The sequence below is a fragment of the Muntiacus reevesi genome, chromosome 9, assembly GCF_963930625.1.
Source record: "Muntiacus reevesi chromosome 9, mMunRee1.1, whole genome shotgun sequence".
Lineage (NCBI taxonomy): Eukaryota > Metazoa > Chordata > Mammalia > Artiodactyla > Cervidae > Muntiacus > Muntiacus reevesi.
The window spans coordinates 56,651,135-56,675,185 of NC_089257.1; the positions used below are offsets into that span (position 1 = coordinate 56,651,135).

The window sequence follows — 24,051 nt, forward strand, 5'->3', positions numbered from 1 at the left end:
TTATTCTCCATTTAGCCAAAATATTGGCTATATTTCCTGTGTTGTACAATATATCCTTGTAGCTTATTTTATATGATAATAGTTGCGGACATTAATTTGTGAAATAGGAAGTGCCTCTATTTTCTTTAGCAATAATAACAATAGTAGTACCTTTTGAAGCTACCAAACATCTGGGCGTGGCCCAAAAACTTTCCAAAGTCAATATGAAACATGTGTCCTGTGCTTCGAAGCATTATATTGTCATTGTGTCGATCACAGATGCCTAAAACATAGGTGGCTACACAGCATCCAGCACAAGAATAGATAAAATTCTCAGAAGCCTATAATAAAGATAAATTATCTTAGAAAAGATAAAATTATCTTAGGAAGGAAAAATAAAGGAAAAATAAAATTATCTTAGGAAAAAGATTATTTTTAAAGGAGGCAGGGTTACAAAGATTAAAGTAATTTATCACTCATTGAAAACACAATTCTATTCTCCTTTCTCAATAGTTTGTAAACTGTGTTATGGTAACAGACACCAGTTTTTCGAAAGTAAACACCCTTCTAAGAGTTATTGCCCCTTCTCTCTAGTTTTTGTCTCACAGCAGGTAGAGATTCTGCCAATCTCTACTTAGGGTATAATTAGCCTTTGAACATCTTTTAAGCATCATGTTTGTGGAACCCTGCTCTTCACAGGCTCTGCTCCTTACCACAGCTATTTAACATTGGGACAAAGATTAATCTAAATAAAGGAATATTTTTTTCCATTTTTTGGCTTGTAGGAATGGTATGTGTAAAGAAAGTAAGCTTATATCTTTAAACATCCAATAATATAATGAATGCGCTTTGTCGTCCATTTAGTGACTATGTGTCATCATCAAGTTTCTCAAAGCTGGAAGAACTTTCATTGTAGCCCTACCTGTCCTGGGGATTAAATTAATAATATAATATCAAATAGAAGGATACAACTGTATACAATGCATATTTTAATGTAAAGCATATGTTGTTGTCCAGTCACTTTGTGACCCCATAGAATCCAGCACATCCTGCTCCTTTGTCCTCCACTATCTCCCAGAGTTTGCTAAAATTCATATCCATTGAATCAGTGATACTAATCTAACCATCTCATCCTCTGCCACCCCCTTCTCCTTTTGCCTCCAGTCTTTCTGAGCATCAGGGATTTTTCCAATGAGTTGGCTCTTCATATCAAGTGGCCAAAGTACTGGAGCTTCAGCTTCAGCATCAGTCCTTCCAATGAATATTCAGGATTGATTTCCTTTAGGATTGACTGGTTTGATCTCTGTGCAGTTCAAGGGACTCTCAAGAATCTTCTCTAGCTCCACAATTTGAAAGCATCAATTCTTTGGCACTCAAACATCTTTATAGTTCAACTCTCAAATCTATACATGGTTACTGGAAAAACCATAACTTTGAGTATATGAACATTGGTGCGGAAAGTGATGTGATTAAAAGGATTAAAAAGCTTTTTAATATGCTGCTAAGGTTTGTCATAGCCTTCTTTCCAAGGAGCAAGCATCTTTTAATTTCCTGGCTGCAGTCACCATCTGGGTGATTGTGGAGCCCAAGAAAATAAATTTGTCACAGCTTCCACTTTTTTCCCTTCTATTTGCCATGAAGTGATGGGACCAGATATCATGATCTTAGTTTTACTAATGTTTAGTTAAAAGCACATGCATTTAGTTTGTTCTCAAGACACCACATTTCTGAATGAAAGTCATATGACTCTACATGCTCATGGGATTAATTTTATTCTATAACTTTCTAGAAGTTATTAATGATGATGATGATAAGAGCATGTGTTTACACAGCACTTATCACAAACCAGGCATTGCACTAGTCTCTCTCTACATACACACACATACTATTTATATTAATGTAAATAGTATTTATGTCATTCTTTTGTTATAAGATTCTAAATGAATTCAATATGTATGTATACACACAAACATGCATATAAACTGTGTATATGTGTGTATATGTACATGTTAAATTCATTTAAAATTTTACAACAAAACAGTGATGTAAATACTACTAATACTGCCATTTTACACATGAGGGAACCTGAAGAAAACAGAGATTATCTGCCCAGGATTACATCATTAAGTGGCAGAGCCAAGATTTAAACCCAGGCAATGAGATTCCGCTGTGTTATATTCCCTCTTACTAAGCAAAGCACATACAAGAGCCAAGTGCATAACATCCACTTAAAATATGGCAGGCGAGTCTGGCATGCTGCAGTCCACAGAGTCGCAAAGAGTCGGACATGACTTAGTGACTGAACAACAACAACTGGACAATTATTTTGTGTCAACTTATCCAGAATCACAGAGCCAGTATTACTATAAACAAACACTGGCATCTTGTCCCAAACTACAAAAGCGAGCTCTTAAATAGTGTAAAGACCACAGAGGACAAGATTTCTGTACTTTACTTTCATAGGGTCAACAGGTAGCATTTGTACATAACTATCTGCAAATGCAATATATTAATGATTTGACATAAACTAGGATCTCATTAAAACTGAGATCTGTATCACCATTGAAAGTATTCTTGAGTGTTTTTAGACCAATTTAGGATCATTAGAAGCCTTATATGCTAAGAGATTTCCCTTTCCTATTATATAATTCAAAAATATGCTAAACAAAAACTTTATGCCTCCTACAGGAAGAGTATCAATTATATAATTTATTCTATATAGTGCCTTACATATATTAATTCACTTAATCCTCACAGTTATCTTATACATTATTTTTTACAGTCATAATATATACTATACTATTTTATAGCAAAGATCACTGAAGCACAAGAGGTTAAGTTAACCAATCCTTATAGCTGGTGAGTAACTTGGGACCTGAATTCAAGCTCAGAGAGCCTGAATCTTCTACTTCCACAGTCTTCTTCTATTATCATATTTTCATGAAATACAACAGTCTGGGTTATAAAAATACCTCTGATTTTGCTGGCCTCTAAATATATGTTTGGAATTTTTTTCCTTTTTTTGTAATTTAGCATTGGTTTCACTCAGATCCTTGCCATTAAAAGCATTCTATTTTTTACTCTTTTCTTTACTTGGAGAAAAATGCTGTTTTCACAACTTAAAACTGAATGACTAGTCACAAGAGCTGGAAAATGAAAGCACTTGAGAATATGGAGACTAGTTGATTACCTTTTCATATTCCTCTTCAGAAGGATTATACTTCCTCAGCCACTCAGCAAGCGGTTTATCTTTAAAGGATCCAGTCACACCATATTCCACTTGGATTTTCCTGAGGGTATCTGAAGCAGGAACTAGCTCCACCATGCCTTTAGCAACAAAACATTAAGGCATGTGAAAATGTGTTCCTGCAAATGTACAGCTTTCGATGTTTGATGTTTGACGTAAGATACCAGTTAAGAATAGTCATTTTTAAAAAATCAACTCTGGCAGCCCATACTATAAAGTGTGAACAATCAAAATTATCAATATAAAAATCAATTTTATTTTCAGAAGTACCCAAGATATAAAACTGAATCTGACTATTTGACACTTTATATCAGTATATCCATGTGCTACGCCCACAAAGAGGAACAGTTTTAATTACAAACTAGGTAAAACTGATCCCACTAATAAAGCTACTTATAAAATACATGCTGTCCCATTTAAGCACAAAAGAACCTTCTCTATAGCATGTATCTGGGCAAATGTAAGAGTGTTTCAGAGTACAGGAAGCCCTTTCAAAGGGAAGAGCAGATTAAGATTGTCTTTGTGGTGTGTCTGAGTCTCAGGTACATGTTTTCTCTTCCTTACTGAAATGTAAATGCTGTACTTATGTAGAAAAATCTCAAAAATATGTTTTTAAACACAAAATCCACATAGAGAACTGTACCTTTTGTGTTTAAAGGAAAGACTATTATGCACGTTGGAACATACACAAAATAGTCTCAGAAAGATCCCTGGTGATCCAGTTAGGACTCTGAGTTTCACTGCTGGGGTCACAAATTCAATCCCTAGTCAGGGAACCAAGATTCCTGTATGCTGTGCGATACGGCAAAAAAATTTGAAAAAAAGGGAAAAAAAAAAAGTAGCCTCAGAAAGCTATGTGAATGGTTATATTTTGGGACTAGGCTGCCAAGGAGGTGTGTGTGAAAACTAAGATTTAGATTCTAATTTATTCTATTATGTGCTAATGTGGATATTTTACTATATGTGTATACAGAATAAAACATACAGAAACAGAGACCTGCTTTGAAGAAAGGACTAGAAATAACCAAGAAGGCCAAGGCCTCCAGGCCATCCTAAAAGAAGGCATTCAAAAGAAAGCATTCAGGGCCAGGTTGTAATGCCAGTAGTCTAGTCACACATGGCAGAGTGAATTCATTTGAATCTTTTACGCTGCTTAACTACATCATCTGATTTATAGTTCACAATGACATCCTTTTTCAATGAATACCTGCATCCCGATTTTATGAGTATGATTAATCAAATTTTTAATATACATACAAATTTCTAATTTCTTTATCAAATATACACACATACAAACGACTATGTACAAAACAGTGGATAAAAGTTCATAATGATGCAAACTACAATTATCCTCTAAGGGAACTTAAAATGAATCCAGCAGAGAAGACTCAATGTTTGGTAAGTATTAAAGACAACTGCTGAACCTGGAGAAGGGAGGATTACTATACACTGATCATTATAGGCTAAGGTGCTTGTTGAAAACTGCATAGTTTTTAACCATGCGAATGTGGTTTCTTCATTTGAAAAGTAAGGACACAGAAAGATAACACAAATGAAAAGCTCTAGCACAAGGTAAGGCACAAAGTAAGCACTCAACCATCAGTTAGAAACAACGTAAAAAGAAGGAAGTTGATTGCCTACAAAATTACACAGAACTCCATGAGAGAAGAGTTCAACTATATGAAATAAGTATGGTGACAGAAAAACTAATCCAAGCAAATGACAGGCTCTTGTTGAGGAATCTCTCTTGACAAAGTGACTTCCATTTTATAAGACGTACTGTCTTGCAAGCAATTGAGCTACTCATTGAGTTATTACAGAATATCAGCAAGAATTCTTTTTTTTTTTTACGTTCCCCCCCAAGAATTCTTAATTTGACTTGATTGCCCCTTTTTTGAGGAACTATTCTGACCGGGAATCGAACCTGTGCCCCCTGTAGAAGAAAGGCAGTCTTAACCACTGGGCCATGGGGGAAGTCTCTGACATGATTTCCTTTTGAGAAGATAAAGTCTGTACATTCTAACCTGAGAAAGCAAAGTGATAAGGTTGAGATCACAGACCAGCATCAGGACCATTAGAGCATGTACACTCTGAGCATTATCCAAGGGGAAAAAAAAAAAGACTACATCTAACAGATTTACCTCGATCTCTGCCAGTTGAGAGACATTTGAAAATTACCATCCTCAGATCTAGTCCTTCTTTAAGCCAGATCTTGTCCATAATCTTTATCATTTGTAAAGCTAACATATCTTGCCTTAGATCTTCACCGACCTTGAAATCAAGGAAACAAAATCAAACTTGTACATTTCCAAAAGCCTTAATAGATTACATATAAAAAGGTGGGAAGGAGTGGGGAGAAAAGAGTAAAGAATAAAATGAACTGAACCACCTTTTTATTCTTCTGCAGCAGCCCAGAGAAAGTTACTTAACTTCTTTAGGTCTCAATTTCCTGATCTGTACACTTTAAAAGACTGGGTTTTACAATATGAGTATTATATTCAATTTTTTAAAGGGGCAATATGGGGGATCTTTTTGATGATCAAGATATTTCATATCTTGACTGTAATGATGTCAACATCCTAACTGCAATATTGTACAAGATAATATCATTGTGTAGAGGGTACAGGATTTCTGTGTAATTTCTTAAAGTGAACTATGAATCTACAATGATCAGTTTACTTTAAAAAAAAGCTAGCTCTCCAAAAATGAATTCCAACTGGAATTATATCAAGTTTTCATTTTCTTCTTAAATTGTATAAAATAAGTTTAAAACACATAATGATAAATACATTTTTGAGATGAGCCAAGAAAATTATGAAAAAAAAAAGAGGTGATTTGCCTTAAAAAAATTACAACATACAAAATTACTGTATTCAAAAAGATGAGACTGTTTTAGGAAAAGGCAAAGGCATCAGTAAAATAAAATGGAGTCTAAAACCAGATCTGAGTATATGGGAACTTGCTATATATATCAAAGGTGGCTGACTAATCAAACTCATTGAATTAACTAAATCTCTACATTCTTTCCTAAAAATAATGCTGTGATTGCAACAAAGAAAACTTTGATTGTTAATGCATGTGTGTGCATGCTCAGTCATGTCTGACTCCTTGTGATCCAATGGACTGTAGCCTGCCAGACTCCTCTGTCCATTGAATTTTCCAGGCAAGAATACTGAGTGGGTCGCCATCTCCTTCTCTAGGGGATCATCCTGACCCAGGGATCGAACCATGACTCTTAAGTCTCCTGCACTGGCAGGAAGATTCTTTACTACTGCCCCTTTACCGTGCACCTGGAAGCCCTGATTGGTAACAGATTCCCACAGGTAAGTTACATGTTTTCAAAAACAGTGCCAGTTCACAGTTTTGCAATTTTACTCTGCACATCTCTAAGGTGTACCATTTACATTATAGTCTGGGTGAAAGACACTACCTGGAGCTGTGATGTACTTAACTAGCATAAGATGGCCATATGCAGCAGCTCTAGCCCAGAGTTGCACTTGTTTCCAAATCCATTTGGAAACAGTTTACAGCAATAATAATTTTTCACAGTTATTCAATTCCATTAAACACTAAATAAAATTGCTTTTGCAATTCTGAAAAAGGAATTTGAGAAAAGAATTTTTAAATTACAAACAAACAAAGTCACCTTATTCTGCTCACCTTAAACATGACATTAATTTCTTCCCCCATTGGATCAGCATTCACCATTGTGACTTTCAAGGGCACAGCATTAGAACTGAAAAAGGAACATGACTACAAATACAGTATGTTAAGCATTAAAATGATTAAAATGATAACACTGAAACAAAAACTTAAAGCACAAAATTTTGCATATGCTTATCTTTTCTCTAAATCAGTGTGATTTGGAGTAAGATCTCTACTTCAGTTCACAGCACTAGTAAAATTAATAATTAGCCATGGAATCAAAGGGTGACACTAAACTGAGCAAATTCATTAGCAGACATCAAATTTAAAATTAAACTGGTTAAAAAACTAATTTAAGATTGTGAGAGTAATTTAAAGAAAACAATGAACAAAATCCCAAGGGAAAATGTAATCCCCGCTACCCCCACCTTCAGTGACATAATTATACAACCCAGTCACCCACTGTTACAGTCCAATGAAGAGTAGCCATATGTCAACTTAAAAAAAAATTAAATCTGAGACGCCTTTCAAAATAACAGACTCTAATGGATAAATTAACTGGTTGCTTTTGCTGAACTCATGTGAGAGAAAAATCCACTATTTGCATTATTATTAGCCCAATTAAAAATATAATTACTCAATTTTGATGATTATGACTACTTTTTAATGACTCTAAAAAGTGTTATAAACCTCTGAAGAGTACACATGTCCATTCACAAGGAAGGTTAAAAAAACTGCCTACCTGTGACTAGGGAGTTTTACCACTGGAATTATAACATATGCAACTATTACACCATAGCAAAAAATAATTTATTTCAATTCAATAAATAATTTCACTCTGCTTTTTTGTTCAGGAAAGGTAATTAGATAAGTATATACTGAGACAAAAACAGATCTTACACAAACACAACCAGAAGTACTTACAACCAACTTACCCACTTTATCTGCATTTGCCTTAAGCATACCTGCCCCACCTGCCTTTTTATTACACAATATTTGAAAATGTAATATGAACTAAAGTATTTTATGTCACCTTAATATTTAATTCTTTTGCTACAAGACTTGGATTGAGAGGAAGACGGCATTTACTTCTTAGGAAAAAGGACTGTACTCGTTCCATACTCCTTTGGAGGACAACCTAGGAAAAGAAATTGATATTTTAAGTTCAGAATGAAAATGAATACCTATTTTTCAGATAACAAAAACATGATGTGTACCCGATTTTTTTTTCTTTTGATCCAATTTTTTAAATGACCAATTGTCATGTGGTCAAAAACAGCTGTTGCTAAAGAAAGTTAATTATAGCAAAGACTATAACCATAAGGGGAAAGTACATATGCTCATATTTAACATATTTGTTAATACTAACAGTCAAATAAACAAATAGAAATTAAATAATAATGAGATGCCAATTTTTATCTAACAGATGAAAAATTTAAGATAACATCCAGTGCTGGCAACAGGGTCGGAAATAGATACTTTCACAATCTGTTGGTGGGGAGTGGGGTCTTCATTGGTTTTGTTTTTGATATTGCAATTTAATATAAACTATTATAACTAAAATGTATATAGCTCTTGACTGAATTATTTCATCTGTATGATTATCCTATAAAGGAATAGTAGCAAAGGGGCAAACACTTACACATTCAAGTTCATCACAGAACTGTTCAGGAAAAAAAAAATGTATAAACAACCTGCACAGATGTAATGGCTCATAATTTATGCTACCATACCTTGTAATACTATGTTCTCATTAAGAAACAAAAAGTATAGTTAAATGTACTGACATGAATTCTCCAAGTCAAAAAAAAAAAGCAGCAATTTACAAATAAAAAAAAAATCATTGCTAAAAGAAATGAAAGATCAAAGATATCCCATGTTCATGAACTAGAAGACTTATTACTAAGATTGTGGTATTTCCCAAATATTGATCTACAAATTCAACACAATCTTTATCAAAACTCCAACTGCTCTTTTTGCAGAGATGGGAAGGCTGATACTAAAATTCGTACAGTATTATAAGGGATTTCCAAACAGCCAAACAACCTTGAAAAAGAAAAAGTTGGAGGACTCACACTTTCTGATTTCAAAACCTGCTACAAAGCTATGCAATGAAAAAAGTATAGTGTGAAGACAGACATAGAGATCAATGGAACAGAACTGAGAGTCCAGAAATAAACCCATACAACTATGGTCAACTGATTCTCAACTAGGGTGCGGAGTTTATTCAACAGGAAAGAACAGTTCCTTTAGCAAATGGTGCAGCAACATCTGGATAACCACATGTAAAAGAATGAAGTTGGACTCTCGGCTCATAGAACAAAGCAAACAAACAACAAAAATAGCCTCAAAATGGATCAAAGACTTTTTAAAAGTGAACTTATAAAACTCCTAGAAAACAGAAGTGTACATCATTGTGACCTTGGATTTGACAATGAATTCTTAGATAGGATAGTAAAAGAACAAGCAACAAAAGAAAAAAAAAGTTAGACTTCATAAAATTAAAATCTTCTGTGCATCAAAGAACATTATGAAAGAAATAAAAACACACAAAATGGGAGAAAATATTTACAAACAGTATATCTGATAGTGTCCAGAATACATAAAGAACTCTAACAATTCAACAACAAAAAGACAAACCAATTAAAAAGGACTTAGAAATTTCTTCAAAGAAGATATACAAATGGCCAACAAACACATGAAAATAAGCTCCAAATCACTAGACATTAGGGAAATGCAAATCAAAACCACCATGAGATGTCACTTCACACCCACTAGGATGACTATAGTTTAAAAAAACTAAAACTAAATTTTGGTGAGGATATGGAGAAAATGAAACCCTCATTTGTTTTTTTTGTCATTCAGTCCCTAAGTCATGTTCGACTCTTTGGGAAGCCATGGACTGTAGCCTGCCAGGCTCTTCTGTCCACGGGGTTTTCCAGAGGAGAATACTGAAGTAGGCAGCCATTGCCTTCTCAGGGGATTTTCCTGACGCAGGGACTGAACCCATATGTCTCCTGAATCGCCTACATTAGCAGGCGGATTCTTTACGACTGAATCTTCATTCCTTACTAATATTATACCAGAATTATAAAATGGTGAAGCTACTTTAGGAAACAGTTCAGTGGTTCCTCAAAAAACATAGAATTACTATACGATACAGTAATTCTACTCCTAGGCAAAGTGAAAACAGATGTTCAAACAAAAAACTTACACACAGATATTCACAGCAGCACCATTCAGTAATAGTCACATAATAGAAACAAGCTTGATGTCCATCAGTAGATGGATGGATAAAGAAAATGTGCTATTATTTACACAATGGAACACTATTAAATACACATGCTAGAATATAAATGAATCTTTAAAACATTAGACTAAGAAATTAGACACAAAAGGCCACAGGTTGCATATTACATTTATATGAAATGTCCAGAATAGGTAAATCCATAGAGATAGAAAGCAGATCAGTTCTTAGCAGGACCAGGGAGGACAGGGGAGTAAGGAGTGAGGGGTTAGTGGGTATACACAGGCTTTCTTTCTGTTGTGATGAAAATATTCTGGAATAGATAGTGGTGGTAACTGCAATACACTGTAAATGTACTAATAGTCAGTGAACTGTACACTTTGGTTAAAATAGTGAATTTTAGCTTAAAAAATATATATTTATGTATATATGTTTCTATAATTATAATTTTTTAACTCCAAAAATTTGTAAATATACTTAAGTGTATATATGTGAAAAGCCATATAAAATGACCAAGCAGGACATAAAACATGAAGAAGATACCCACAGGGAAAAACCGAAACTGGAAACGTCCTAATTTTTTACTCTGTAAGCTTATAAGCTTATTCATTTGAACTTCTTAAACAGTAGCATCAATTCATACTTTTATTACTTTTATAATCACAAAAAAGTTAAAAAGCAAAACAATGAGAAAGAAACTCAAGAGAACAATTTTGATCAGAAAGAAATTAATAAGTATGGAAATGAAAGGGAAATGAGTTAGGATATAAAATCTTTTCCAATAGATTTTAAGCAACCTTTGAATTCAGTCTGCTTAAGACAGCATAGGTGAGTTCTATCGGATGTCTACTGAAAAAGAATAAAAGCTTAACTTGTCAGCACTGCAAAGATTCTTTAACATCAAAACATTTATGTTCCCTCTGTAGGTACATACCTGTCTGGCTGATCCACTAGCCTGTCTTACTTTTTCTGCTACTCCTCCTAAAAGCTGTACAAGCTTTGTCTGCTTCAAAAGTTCTTCTCTGAGTCCTTTTCCTCCTACTGAGAGGAGCGCACCTAAAACATGTTCATATCGGGCACCAAACTGTGCATCATGCAGAGCATCCTTGAGGAGCCTAATACAGCAAAACATTTATGTCAGTCACTTCTAAGAACTAGATTAATGTCTCTCAAAACTCAATTTAAAAAGTTTAATTTGTGGTATCTAGGAATTAATTTTAAGCTATACAAGCAAGAAAAACTCTTTCAATATTACAGAGCTCTAACATGCCGAGTAATTCTGCAATAGAGGGGTTTGTTACTTCTGGTTTTATTTCTAAAGATATAAAAACTCAGCTTCTTTACAATAGTCACTTCAGTAAAACATCTGGTACCAATAGCAAATAGTCTGAGCATACTGTTTAAACTCTGAGTGTCATTTGTACAAATAATAGGAACAGAAATAAAGTACTTAAGAAAATTTAAACCGTACCAATATAAATGGTGTGCTATCTGTATATTTCCCAAGGCTCTGGACAGGAGGAAGTGCACTAATGAATTATTCAAGTAAATTTCATATTTCAAAGCCTACATGCAAAGAAAAATAAGAATCAGCAGTTGTCAAACCCACACTACATTGTTAGGATAAAATTATCAAAATATAAACTATATAAATCAAGGGTTACTCTTGTTGAGAAAAGATGATACTGATAAAAATGAAACAGATTAATTAATTTAGGTGAAATTAATGGAATCAAGCAGAAAAGTACACAGACTTGGGAATAACATTCATTAGCTATGTTTAAGTGGCCAATTTAAAAAAAAAAGAAAGAAAACCTCAAGTCTGGTTTATTCTGATAATTAAAATTCTAGGTACATATATATATAGTATTCAAGCAAAGCAGCTGACAATAGTAGAAAAAATTTCACACTAAATTCAAACGCAATGCACTTTAACATTCCCACTGAACAAAAGTATTCAATACTTTTAATCAAAACAGAAAGGAGATCCCTTAACAAGATCCTTCCCCACTCATAAAAACTGGATTGAGCATAAGAAGGGTAGATAACCTAGTAAAAAACTCACCTGCACAAACTGTGGAAGAAGATCTGTTAGCTCATCATCACTAATAGCCTCAATCCAGGTCACAGCTAGGGACCTCACTTCCTGATCAGCAAATCTAGAAGCATACCCCAAAATTAAGATTTGACAGTGATTTCTAAAGAACCTGTTTTTTCTGAAGACACAATCTCAATTTATTCCTGACAAAGAATGCTCAGATAGCTATTGAAAAGCAATGTATCTCATCTTTTTTCTTAGGAAAAAATCATATTGTCCTATACACACATCCAATTTTGCGACTATTTAGAAATCTTTAAGATCATGAAAATAAATCCTGACCTGTATCATAAAAATAAAACAAATTATTCAAAATTTACAACCTCTCTAGATTAGTTTTCAGTGATATGACATCCCTTTTTAATAACCTCAACACAAAAGATGTGTTTATAGAAATATGCATTTACACACTTACATTACACTGCTTTCACATTAAAACAAAGGGAACTAATCCTGTAAATAATATCTCCCCAGAAAAATTGACAACAATAAAACAGAACAAATAAATTCAATCACAGTTAACTTACTTCAAATCGAGAAGCTCCAAGGCAGTCAGTGGATGCAATGGAGGCCACTGCTGAAGCAATGAATAAGTTTTGGCAAGATTAACCCATTTCCAGTTTGGGGCACTTGCAAGTACTTTAGGAAGACAATTCGGGTGTTTGAGGCAATAATAACGTTTCTCCCACAAAAAGGTTTTATCTTCTTTAGAGAGTCTAAATACATAATACAATTAAATTACTTCTCAGTGATACCATAATGACGGTTATAATCTCAATGATTAAAAATACAAAGGAGAAATTCTTTCCTTTTAGGATAGCCACTTCTTGGTAGAATCATTAATACTAATTTGGGATAGAAAAACGCAATGCATATCAAACACCACTAATTTGGGGCACAGAAAGAAATCATTCTGTTTTGAGAGAAGAGTCTTAGTTAAGAAACTGAAGGATAATTTGGATAATAAAATTTATTGAGCTCTAACCAGATGCCAGGCACTAGAAATTAGAGTTAAATAAGGAGAACCTACTCTAAGAGACAGCAAGGATTTCATCATTTTATACAAGTAAAATCAAAAGTCCTGTCAAAATCAAATACTACTACAAAATTTTAGACAATGAACATAGAGTCTGGAGAATCCCAGGGACAGAGGAGCCTGGTGGGCTGCCGTCTATGGGGTCGCACAGAGTCAGACATGATTGAAGCGACTTAGCAGCAGCAGCAGCAGCATAGAGCTCATTTGAGGAATATTAAAAATAAAAACTTGTTCTGGAGATTCGAATTCACTCTTAATGACGAATGCTTATGTGAATGAAATATTTCACTATTTCTCTACCCATCTATCTACCTTTGTGTTTATAATCCATGAACTGAATTGAAATGTATTCATGTGGAATATGAAGAAAAAAATCAAATACTGCAAAAAGGCACACAATTAGGTTTCTCTCCTTCCAATTCCTCTCCCAGTGGCAACTGCCTCACCTAGTATATTCTTCCAGAGTTAGTCTATTTTTATAGAAGCATATACAAAGGTGTATATATCAAATTCTCTTTCCTTTATGTTAATGGTAACATGAAATTAAAAGACACTTACTCCTTGGAAGGAAGTTATGACCAACCTAGATAGCATATTAAAAAGCAGAGACATTACTTTTTCAGAAAGGTCAGTCTAGTCAAAGCTGTGGTTTTTCCAATAGTCGTGTATGGATGTGAGAGTTGGACTACAAAGAAAGCTAAGTGCCAAAGAATTGATGCTTTTGAACTGTGGTGTTGGAATAGACTCTTGAGAGTACCTTGGACTGCAAGGAGATCCAACCAGTCCATCCTAAAGGAGATCAGTCCTGAGTGTTCATTGGAAGGACTGATGTTGAAGCTGAAACTCCAATACTTTGGCCACCTGATACAAAGAACTGACTCACTGAAAAAGACCCTGATGCTGGGAAAGATTGAAGGCAGGAGGAGAAGGGGATGACAGAGAATGAGATGGTTGGATGGCATCATTGACTCAATGGACATGAGCTTGGGTAAACTCCAGGAGTTGGTGATAGACAGGGAGGCCTGGCATGCTGCAGTCCATGGGGTCGCAAAGAGTTGGACACAACTGAGTGACTGAAGTGATCTGAACACACTATACATACTATCGTACTTGCTTTCTTCATTTAATATCTTATATATTAATAATAGCCATAACTTCATTCTTAATAGTTACATAGTGATGTTAGATAAATGTTCCACAATTTAACCCATTAATGAACATGTATATCCATTTTACAACAACCCAAATAAATACTGCAAGGAATATTCTTGTCTCCACAAGCAAATATAAAAGGGTTTTCTTTAAAATAACGCTATTACTGGAAGTGGAATTGTTAGGTCACAGATTATGGACACTGTGACCTTAATAGACTTTGCCAAATTGCTCTCCCAAAGCTTTTAGAGTTCTGCCCACAGTGTAATTCCTATTTTCCTGTATTCTATCAATACTTCATATAATGAGACATTTTAATTTTCAACAGTCTGATGTGTGAAATGGTATCTTGTATTAATTTAAGACTCTTTGATTACTGAGAGGCTGAACATTTTTTTCAGATGTTTAAAAGGGTTGTATTTCTTTTCCAAAGAAAAACCTATTCATATTCTTTGTCTATCACTGTGTTGTCAGTTTTTCTACTTACATAAAAAAGTTCTTCATATATTAAGGAAATAGACTATAGTCCCCAGTCTGTTATTTGCATTTGATTATGTAGAAAGTTTGACTTACACAAATTTCTAAATTTTATGCAGTAATACAGTCTTTTTATACAACTAAAAACAGAAAGAGAAAACTTTCCATATCACGAACATTGCTAAATCATGAACTAAATCAGGACACTTAATAAACCATTAACTTGAACTTTACATTGTAAGAGATAATCAGGCAAGAGAATTAAAGGGGCATACCCAAGTGATGAGTCTCTGTGAAGAATATCAAGAAGTCTCCCTTTCACATCATTCTCCAATGTTTCTAAGTTGTGTTGTTGTATAACGCTTCTGTCCACTTGAGGAGCGGTATAAATGATATCAAATGTAGGAGAAGGAAAATCAACCTTAAAAATTAATAGAAATTGATCAAATTACAGCTGAAAAGTCCACATGTTTGCTACATTTACTTATTTTTGATTTGTCTAAGCCTTAAGGGTGAAAATATCAAATATTAAATTAATGCTTCTGTCCTTTTATTAAGAGTGATTACCGTTATTAGTACTTCTCAATAGCACATATATTCGTGGGATTGGTATAAGTGCATCTTTCACTATTTCTCAGAAATAGGAAATGGCTTATTAACATTTAAATACAGATCCTAAGATCTAAACAAGATCAATTAGGCTTCTTTAGTAAGAACTGAGACCATGGTATACATATATTCTTTATAAAGAAATTCAAACTTAAACCTCTCCATGTGTCAGGAAGTATCATTACCTGTAACACTATTCTTTCCATCACATATCCTTTTTTTGGGACTGTTCCAGGAATAAGATTTGTATGTGATGAAGTCCAAAGATACAGAAGCTTAGTTCCACATGTTAAAAACCTTCATGAACGTAAACAGAAGAATACTGTGGTTTTCATTTTAAAAATTAATTAAAAACTCACAACACATGGTAATGAATTTGAAATGTTAATAATCAAATATTTATTAAGCATCCTATATATAGAAAGAACATATTAGAAGGAATCACTCTCTATTGTGTATTTTCACTTTCGGTAAATGTACTGAAGTATGGAAGTTAGAACAAAAGAAGGGAAGATGAAATGGGGCTCAGGACAGAAGAAAAGATGGGTAAAGTCTCAGAGTCACCTGTCCCCAAAACAACTTCTATAAATAAGACAGTGTTTGAACATCATCTACAGAGAAACATATCTCAAGGTGGTGGTTTGGATTTCATAACTGCTCCTTGAATTCTACCATAAGAATAAAAACACATGTCAAAGAAACCAGTATCTACTTTGTGTCAAAGTACTGATTGTTTGAGATGAGAAGTTTAACCTGTTTGTGACCAGGAGTCAGCAACCTTTTTCTATAAAGGGCCAGACAGCAAATATTTGGGGTCTTCTGGGCTATATACAATCTGACAGACTCAACTCTGCTATTACAGGGCCAAAAGAAGCCATGAATAATACATTTTAAAACTGTGTGCTGTGTTCTAACAAAACAAAAAACAGGCAGTGAGCTGGAGTACGCTGACCCTTGCCCTAAACTACCAATTTATAATCTACTGAAATTAGAAACATTTACCAATAAAAACACTGATATATCTTTACACAGATGAAATTTCTGAAAAATAACATGATATATAAAAGTAGGAAACTATAAACTTCATCAAACTTTGTTCATTTTATTCAAATAATAAATATCCTTTCCAAAACTAGACCCTAGTTTATGTTTTCTCTAGCAGGTTAACGGTTTTTAAATTTTTGGCACAGGAATTCCCTGGCAGTTAGTAGACTGTGCTTCCCCTGCAGGGGATCCAGGTTCGAGCCCTGGCGTGGGAAGCAAGACCCTGCAAACTATGTGGGGTGGCCAAAAAAAAAGATCTTCACACGTTATATTCTATCTATTCTAGAGCCGCCCTCACCCTCAGCTAGATTATCTGACGGCAAATTCTGATCATATCATTTTATTTGTATATACTTTTATGAGTCTCTAAATGATAAATACTGTTATTTAAACATAATTACAACAAAATAATTAAAAATAACTACTTCTAAGTTATTAGCTAGGGACTTCCCTGGTGGTCTAATGGTTAAGAATCCACCTGCCCATGCAGGCAGGACAGGGGTTCAATCCCTATTCTGGGAAGATTATACATGCTGTGAGGCATCTGGAGCCTGTGCTTTGCAACAGAAGCCACTGCTATGAGAAGCCCGTGCACCCCAAGAGTAGCTCCTGCTCACCACAACTAGAGATACCCTGTGCACGGCAATGAAGACCCACTACAGCCAAATTACTAACAATACATTTAACAAAGGTATTGGCTATACAATCAGCATTCAGATTTCTCTGGCTCTAAAAATTTTTTTTAATAGCTGGTTTGAATTAGGATGCAAGCAGGTCTAATATGTGTGTTGGGTGATATGTATTTTTAAGTATCTTTTAAGTCAAAGGTCAAACTGGACTGTCACCTGCTTTTGTAAGAAAACTTTCATTAAAACAAAGCCACATTCATTCATTTACATGTTGCCTATCACTGCTTTTGTCGTTGCGACAGAGACTACATGACCTACAAAGTCTCAACTACTTCTGTCTAGTTCTCTTTACAGAAAGTTTACCAACTCTTGTTTTAACCTATACATTATTCTTTTTTATCCCCTGTTACTTGTTGAATAATCCAAGTCTTTTGTTGTGAAAACTTCTCTGTATCCTGGATTTTACTGACTGCATTCCTCTGGTATCATTTTAGCATGTCCCTTTATCTCCTATGTTTTCTGTAATATTTAGATCTAAAGGACTGAGCTGATTCAAGTTTAGTGATGTGGCAAGAATACGTCTTGGGCTTCCCTGGTGGCTCAGAGGTTAAAGCGTCTGCCTTCAACGCAGGAGACCTGGGTTCGATCCCTGGGTTGGGAAATCCCCTGGAGAAGGAAATGGCAACCCACTCCAGTATTCTTGCCTGGAGAATCCCATGGACAGAGGAGCCTGGTGGGCTACAGTTCATGGTGTCGCAAAGAGTCGGACACGACTGAGTGACTTCACTTCACTTCTTAAAGAATACGTCATGTTTTACAGCAGGAATTGTATACTACTAGTTCCTGATGCATCAAATAAAGCACGCATTGTTTGGTGTATCTCTCCTTCTAATTAAGATAATTAATTTGTTCAAGTGCTATCAGTCTAAACCATTTATTATAAAGTTCCAGAAAAGTTAATCACAACGGTTTCTAAACAGGCATTAATAAATCATTACTTAAATCCATGTCAACCAAGAATGCCTTTGACTCCACTGGGTATCTGGCAATGTCTGCAGACTTTCTGATTGGCAACTAGGGAATACCACTGGCATTTAGTGGGCAGAAGCCAAAGGTGATGCCAAACATCCTACAATGTACAGGACAGTCTTCCACAGCAATGAATCACCTGGCTCAAAATGTCAACAGTGCCAAGACTGAGATTTCCTGGCCTAAATCTATTATTTCAGTAGGGATTGCAACCACAGATATGCAGATGATACCACCCTTATGGCAGAAAGCAAAGAGGAACTGAAGAGCCTCTTGATGAAGGTGAAAGAGGAGAGTGAAAAGCCGGCTTAAAACTCAACATTCAAAAACTAAGATCATGGCATCCACTCCCATTACTTCATGGCAAGAAGATGGGGAAACAATGCAAACAGTGACAGACTATTTTCTTGGGCTCCAGAATCACTGCAGATGGTGACTGCAGCCATGAAACTAAAAGACACTTGCTCCTTGGAAGAAAACCTATAACAAACCTAAACAGTGTACTAAAAAGCAGAGATATTACTTTGCCGGCAGAAGTCCATCTAGTCAAAGCTATGGTTTTTCCAGTAGTCATGTATGGATTGAGAGCTGGGCCATAAAGGCTGGCACCGAAGAATTGATGCCTTCGAACTGTGGTGCTGGAGAAGACTCTTGAGAGTCCCTTGGACTGCAAGGAAATTAACCCTGAATATTAACTGGAAGGACCAATTCTGAAGCTGAAGCTCCAATACTTCTGGACCACCTGATGCAAAGAGCCAACTCATTAGAGAAGACCCTGATGCTGACAAAGACTGAAAGCAGGAGGAGAAGGAGACGACAGAGTATGAGATGGTTAGATGGCATCACCGACTCAATGGACATGAGTTTGAGCAAGCTCCAGGAGACGGTGAAGGACAGGGAAGCCTGGCATGCTGTAGTCCATAGGGTCACAGAGAGTTGAACACAACTGAGCGACTGAATAACAACAGAAGTTGTAAAATTCTGATATTCTGTCATTCTTTCTGCATCTATTAGCTGAAATTTTTCTACAAAGAACTTTCTCACATCAATTATTTGGTAATCCTGAGATTCAACTATAAAGGAACAGCAGGTTAAACGCTTGATTCCATTTATTTAAAAATGAGTTAAGAACTCATTTGTTGCTGAGATTGAAATGCCTGTAAATCATTTGGCTCTTATGATAATAACTTCATTGGGCTGTATGCAGGTTGTAGCTTAAACATAATTAATTTTAAAAGAATTTCAAGACCAGGATTTCTGATCATTATACTACAGCACACTAGCACAACTAAATCATAACACAGTTTCTCTCTATGTATTTATATATAAATATTTATATATAAAGTCATCTTCCCTCTTAATTTCTGAGCATTTTTTTAATGTTAAATCCTAACATTATCTAGATTAACTACACTGCTTGGCAAACTCTCAAGCTTAAGGGCATCAGTTCATTCTTTTCAACAGCTGAGCACTGGATACATGCAAACTATTTAATTGTCTAACAAAAGTCAATTGCCCTTCCCTTTACTCTTTGGAATCTTGAAAGAAGGTGGTTAATTCAATAAAAACACTTATTAATAAGCAAATAAAATGGCAAAAAGTGACAGTACTCCTTGAATGAAGCAGATTCTTGTTGCTTTCAAGAGCACGAAGTTTTTCAAAACTGACTCACTTATAAAAATTGACAGACACAGTTACATTTAAAAACTATTACCTGACACTAGTTTATCAAAGACAATTGAGAACACAATCCCCTCCTTTATGTGGCCAATATTATGTTTTAGAGTAGTTACGGACTATATTTAGCAAGGAATTCTAAACATGTATCATTAATAGCAATCTCTTTAACTGCTCTTCTCTAGTGTTTGTCAGTTCAGAATTATGTCAGGTGTCAAATAAAATTGGAGCCCAACGAAAGGTATATAATTAAAAAATCTTATATGGCCTTCTCAAATATAGGGGAAGAGACAAAAGAAAAATATATATATGAAAAATGCTATATTTAAGTATATGGGAAAAGAATATTTCAAAAACAAAATTTATGAAGTCAGTGTTTCAAACACCACATGATTTTAAAAATGATTACTGAAAAATCAAACTATGTCACTTAAGAGGAAAAGAGAAGCAAAACTAGATTAGCAGAATTTTTTCATTCTTATTTTTTATTTTTTAATCATTTTATTGTGGGTTAAAGTGAAAGTCACTCAGTCATGTCCGACTCTTTGTGACCCCATGGACTATACAGTCCATTCTCCAGGCCAGAATACTGGAGTGGGTAGCCTTTCCCTTCTCCAGAGGATCTTCCCAATCCAGGGATCGAACCCAGGTCTCCCTCCCCCACTACAGGCAGACTCTTTACCAACTGAGTGACAAGGGAATCAGAAGAAAACTGGAGTGGGTAGCCTATCCCTTCTCCAGAGGATCTTCCAGCAGCTCTTGTAAGTTAAATAGATCAATTATTAAATCATTTCCCAAAATGGTTTCAAAGGTGCACTTTAAATAAAAAATGTATCATGGTATCAAATAAATCTGAGAATGGCAATATAGGTTAATGTTGAGAATGCAGACCCTGAGGCCAGATTCCCTAGATTCAAACTCAATTCTACCACTTATTAATTAAGAGTCCAAGGGCAAACCACTTTGATTTCCCCCTCTGTGAAAAGGGATAATAATACCTACCTTCATAGGGTTGTTCTGAGGTATATAAGGTTATGTATACAGCATTCGGACTAATAGCTTGCATAGAGTAAATGCTATGTTTTTGTTATTACAGTAATATTATTATTAAACACAGTAACTTGATTGCAGAACTTAGATACTCCAATGTGATAATGTCCATTGTTACTCTCCAAAATGTTATCATGTTCTATATCAAGCATCCCAAACTTAGTCAATGATTTTTCTTTTCATTTAAGAAGATGCTTCATGGTCTCAAGAAACATATTATTATTTAAAACATAAATCAATACAGTCAGCTGAAAAGCCAGGTAGATTATACTATCCCAAAGGCTATTAGTAGACACAAAGCTCAAAAGGAATTTCTTTTACTATAAGGATCAGCAAGTTTTGCATACATGTGGGACTTCTGAAGATTAAAGGCCCAGGGCCCATAACAGTAAGGGGAAATCAGTCAGGTAAAGAGAAGGGAATAATATGCAGCTGTACACTCAAACAGGAGGAGGATGGGCAAAGGATGAGAAGATGGAAAATGGAGTTTTGTTGGTTTTAATCAAAGGAACGCCTAAGACCATGAATATTATGTCAATAATATAATGCTTTTCATAAATGGCAATTAAAGAATGAATTGAAAAAAAAAATAAAGAATGAATTGGCTGCTGCTTTTCTTCTGGAACAGTGAGCAGCAAACAATCTTTGAAAACCCATATAGATATGTTCAAATGACATCAGAACAACTTTGGTTTTCTCTGTATCTCTGAAATGACCTCTTTTAATCATATTGGGGGAAATGTGACAACTCATTATTCTCATCACGAATGTCAATTTTCCCCATTCCATTCTCTAGCCAATACTGATACTGCAGGGGTGTTCACAGTCACTCACCATTACAACTCAGTAACACTTACCGTTTAAAGTCAAAAAGAGGTAAAGAAACTTTGCCCAAAGCTTCTGGCCCTTTTCTCTGCTTATTAGAATCAGGGGAACTTCCACTGCTCTGATTTAAAATTCCAAAAAGAGTAAGATGAAGAAGTGATTCTAACGGCAATTGTGATATCTGGATGGGAAAAATGATTCTATGGGGGGGAAATGTATTAATAGAAAAAACAAATTAGACTGAATATGAAGTTTAACCCTTTAACGAAACTGACAATTTTAGGTATTTTATTTGACTCTTCAAATTATCTTTAAATCTGAGTAAACTTTATGTAAGTAGGTAGCAAGCTTGGCTAACAAATACTAAAAAATCTTAAATAAATTTCATTAAAATTTAAAACATATAACATTTCTCTCTTCAAAAATTTGTTAATCCTTTTATTTAAGGCTTGCAATGTCAATTTTTAGGCAAGATAATCATCATCTTTATTTCTTTTAGGAAAAGCTAGATGAATGTTCAAAATGAATGTTTCTGACTCTAGATGTTTGTGTGCACATACATGCACAGACAGACATATAAGGTTACCGGAGCTTTTTTTTTTTTTAATAAGATCTGAAAGGACACATGAGGTCAAGAGTGGTCACTCTGAGGAGTCATGAGATGGTTAAGTGCTGGAAATAAAATGATATTTTTCACCCTATATGCATTTTTATATTATTTGACTGTTTTCACAAACATGTGCTACTTTTGTAATTTAAAAAAAAGAAAAATAGGAAACTATTTAATAAATGCAGAATAAAGTTTTGCAATTGCCTATCTACCTAAATAATGAAAGCAGTCCCTTAAAGATAATATTTTAAAAATATTAACAGTTCAAAATATCATCTTGTACATGGATTGAAGATAATTTTTAAAATCTGTTAACCAAGAACTAGGCTTCCTAAATACATTGTTACAGAATAAATACTAAACTAAAGCAATATTATAAAATACCAGAATTACACATGACTTTAACTTGACAAAGGCTAGGAAGAATTGATGGCATAGTTCTGTAATTTAACAATATGAAGATTCAAGAGTATTTCATATTTTAAATGAGACCTTCAGTCCATGCTATAAAACTGTATCTAGAAGAATCTCAAAGGTATCAGTAAGAATTTAATTAATTTTAACGGAAATTGTAATTAAAAATGAAAGCTTGAAGCATACATGGAAAAAGGTAAAGAATAGGACATACTGAAAGAATAAAAAGCCAAAAATCTCACTTACAGTTCATCCCATTTAATAAGATAGAAGAAATTCTTATAAGTGCCAACCTTCTTTGATTGAATAGGTTTAAAAAGATCCTTTCCGTTGTAAGTCAGGGAACATACCAAGTAGTATTTTTCATAACTGAGAAAATAAGAGTTTAATTTAACTTTTATTTGATAACACAAATGAGTTAACTAGCCAAATATATATATGTACACATATATATATCATTAGCCATTCTTCCCTAAGTGACTATTATCTGAAATAATTTGGTTATTATATCAGTGAATTTTTGGAAAAACATCTAAAATTTAACTTTTGCAAATCCTACAAAAATAGAGGCAGAGCAGCGGGAATACAGAAGAGAATATACATTCCTAGTTGTCAAGTCTAAAGGAGCTATATTGATACCAACTGGAGAATTTATCTCAATTTGGCATACAGTTAGTTACCAGCATTAAATTTTAGTTAAATGACACTGAATAATTCTTCATTTCTAGGTATATTAATTCTAGTAAGTAACAGTATAAACATTTATGTTCCCTAGGTGCCATTTTCCTTTGGTGAGCCACTGAAGTAAAGTCAGTTTACCATATTTAATGGTGCATGGGCCTGAGCTGCATTGAGCTGATCTTCCTGATCTATGGAGGGTTCCATCCATGGGGAGAAGGAAATGGCAACTCACTCCAGTATTCTTGTTTAGAGAATCCCAAGGACAGAGGAGCCTGGTGGGCTGCCATCTATGGGGTCGCAGAGTCGGACACAACTGACGCAACTTAGCAGCAGCGTCCATGGGGACAGATACTACTGTAATCTTTCACAGGAAAGCAATGATTTAGTCCCTAACTGCCACAATTACAGAGCTGGGTGATATACAGTCAGGCAATCTTGTAGGGAGTTTCGGGTTCAATAAAACTGTATTCTACTTGTATTCTAACTTACTGCTAGGCTTACCCATTAAACATTTTGTTCATACAATCTGTCTATCATTCAAAATATATTTAAAATCTAATCTCACTGGTTCACGTAGCTATTTGATTGCTTTTTTCAACCTC

The 24,051-nt window shown here is 34.7% G+C and overlaps 1 protein-coding gene across 2 annotated transcripts in view; it reads right to left on the reverse strand.

Moving 5' to 3' along the window:
• Positions 1-24,051, reverse strand: part of PIK3C2A (phosphatidylinositol-4-phosphate 3-kinase catalytic subunit type 2 alpha) — a 104,862-nt gene that overhangs the window by 10,984 nt on the left and 69,827 nt on the right. For both annotated transcript variants that reach the window (XM_065943880.1, XM_065943881.1), the window contains exons 12-24: positions 23,015-23,137; positions 21,777-21,944; positions 15,676-15,787; positions 15,157-15,302; positions 12,744-12,932; positions 12,184-12,277; positions 11,590-11,684; positions 11,053-11,233; positions 7,905-8,009; positions 6,887-6,979; positions 5,368-5,497; positions 3,170-3,306; positions 151-320 (exon numbers count right to left, since the gene is read on the reverse strand). In XM_065943880.1, the coding sequence (XP_065799952.1) occupies positions 151-320; positions 3,170-3,306; positions 5,368-5,497; positions 6,887-6,979; positions 7,905-8,009; positions 11,053-11,233; positions 11,590-11,684; positions 12,184-12,277; positions 12,744-12,932; positions 15,157-15,302; positions 15,676-15,787; positions 21,777-21,944; positions 23,015-23,137 (1,743 nt within the window). The remainder of the gene's footprint in view (positions 1-150; positions 321-3,169; positions 3,307-5,367; positions 5,498-6,886; positions 6,980-7,904; positions 8,010-11,052; positions 11,234-11,589; positions 11,685-12,183; positions 12,278-12,743; positions 12,933-15,156; positions 15,303-15,675; positions 15,788-21,776; positions 21,945-23,014; positions 23,138-24,051) is intronic.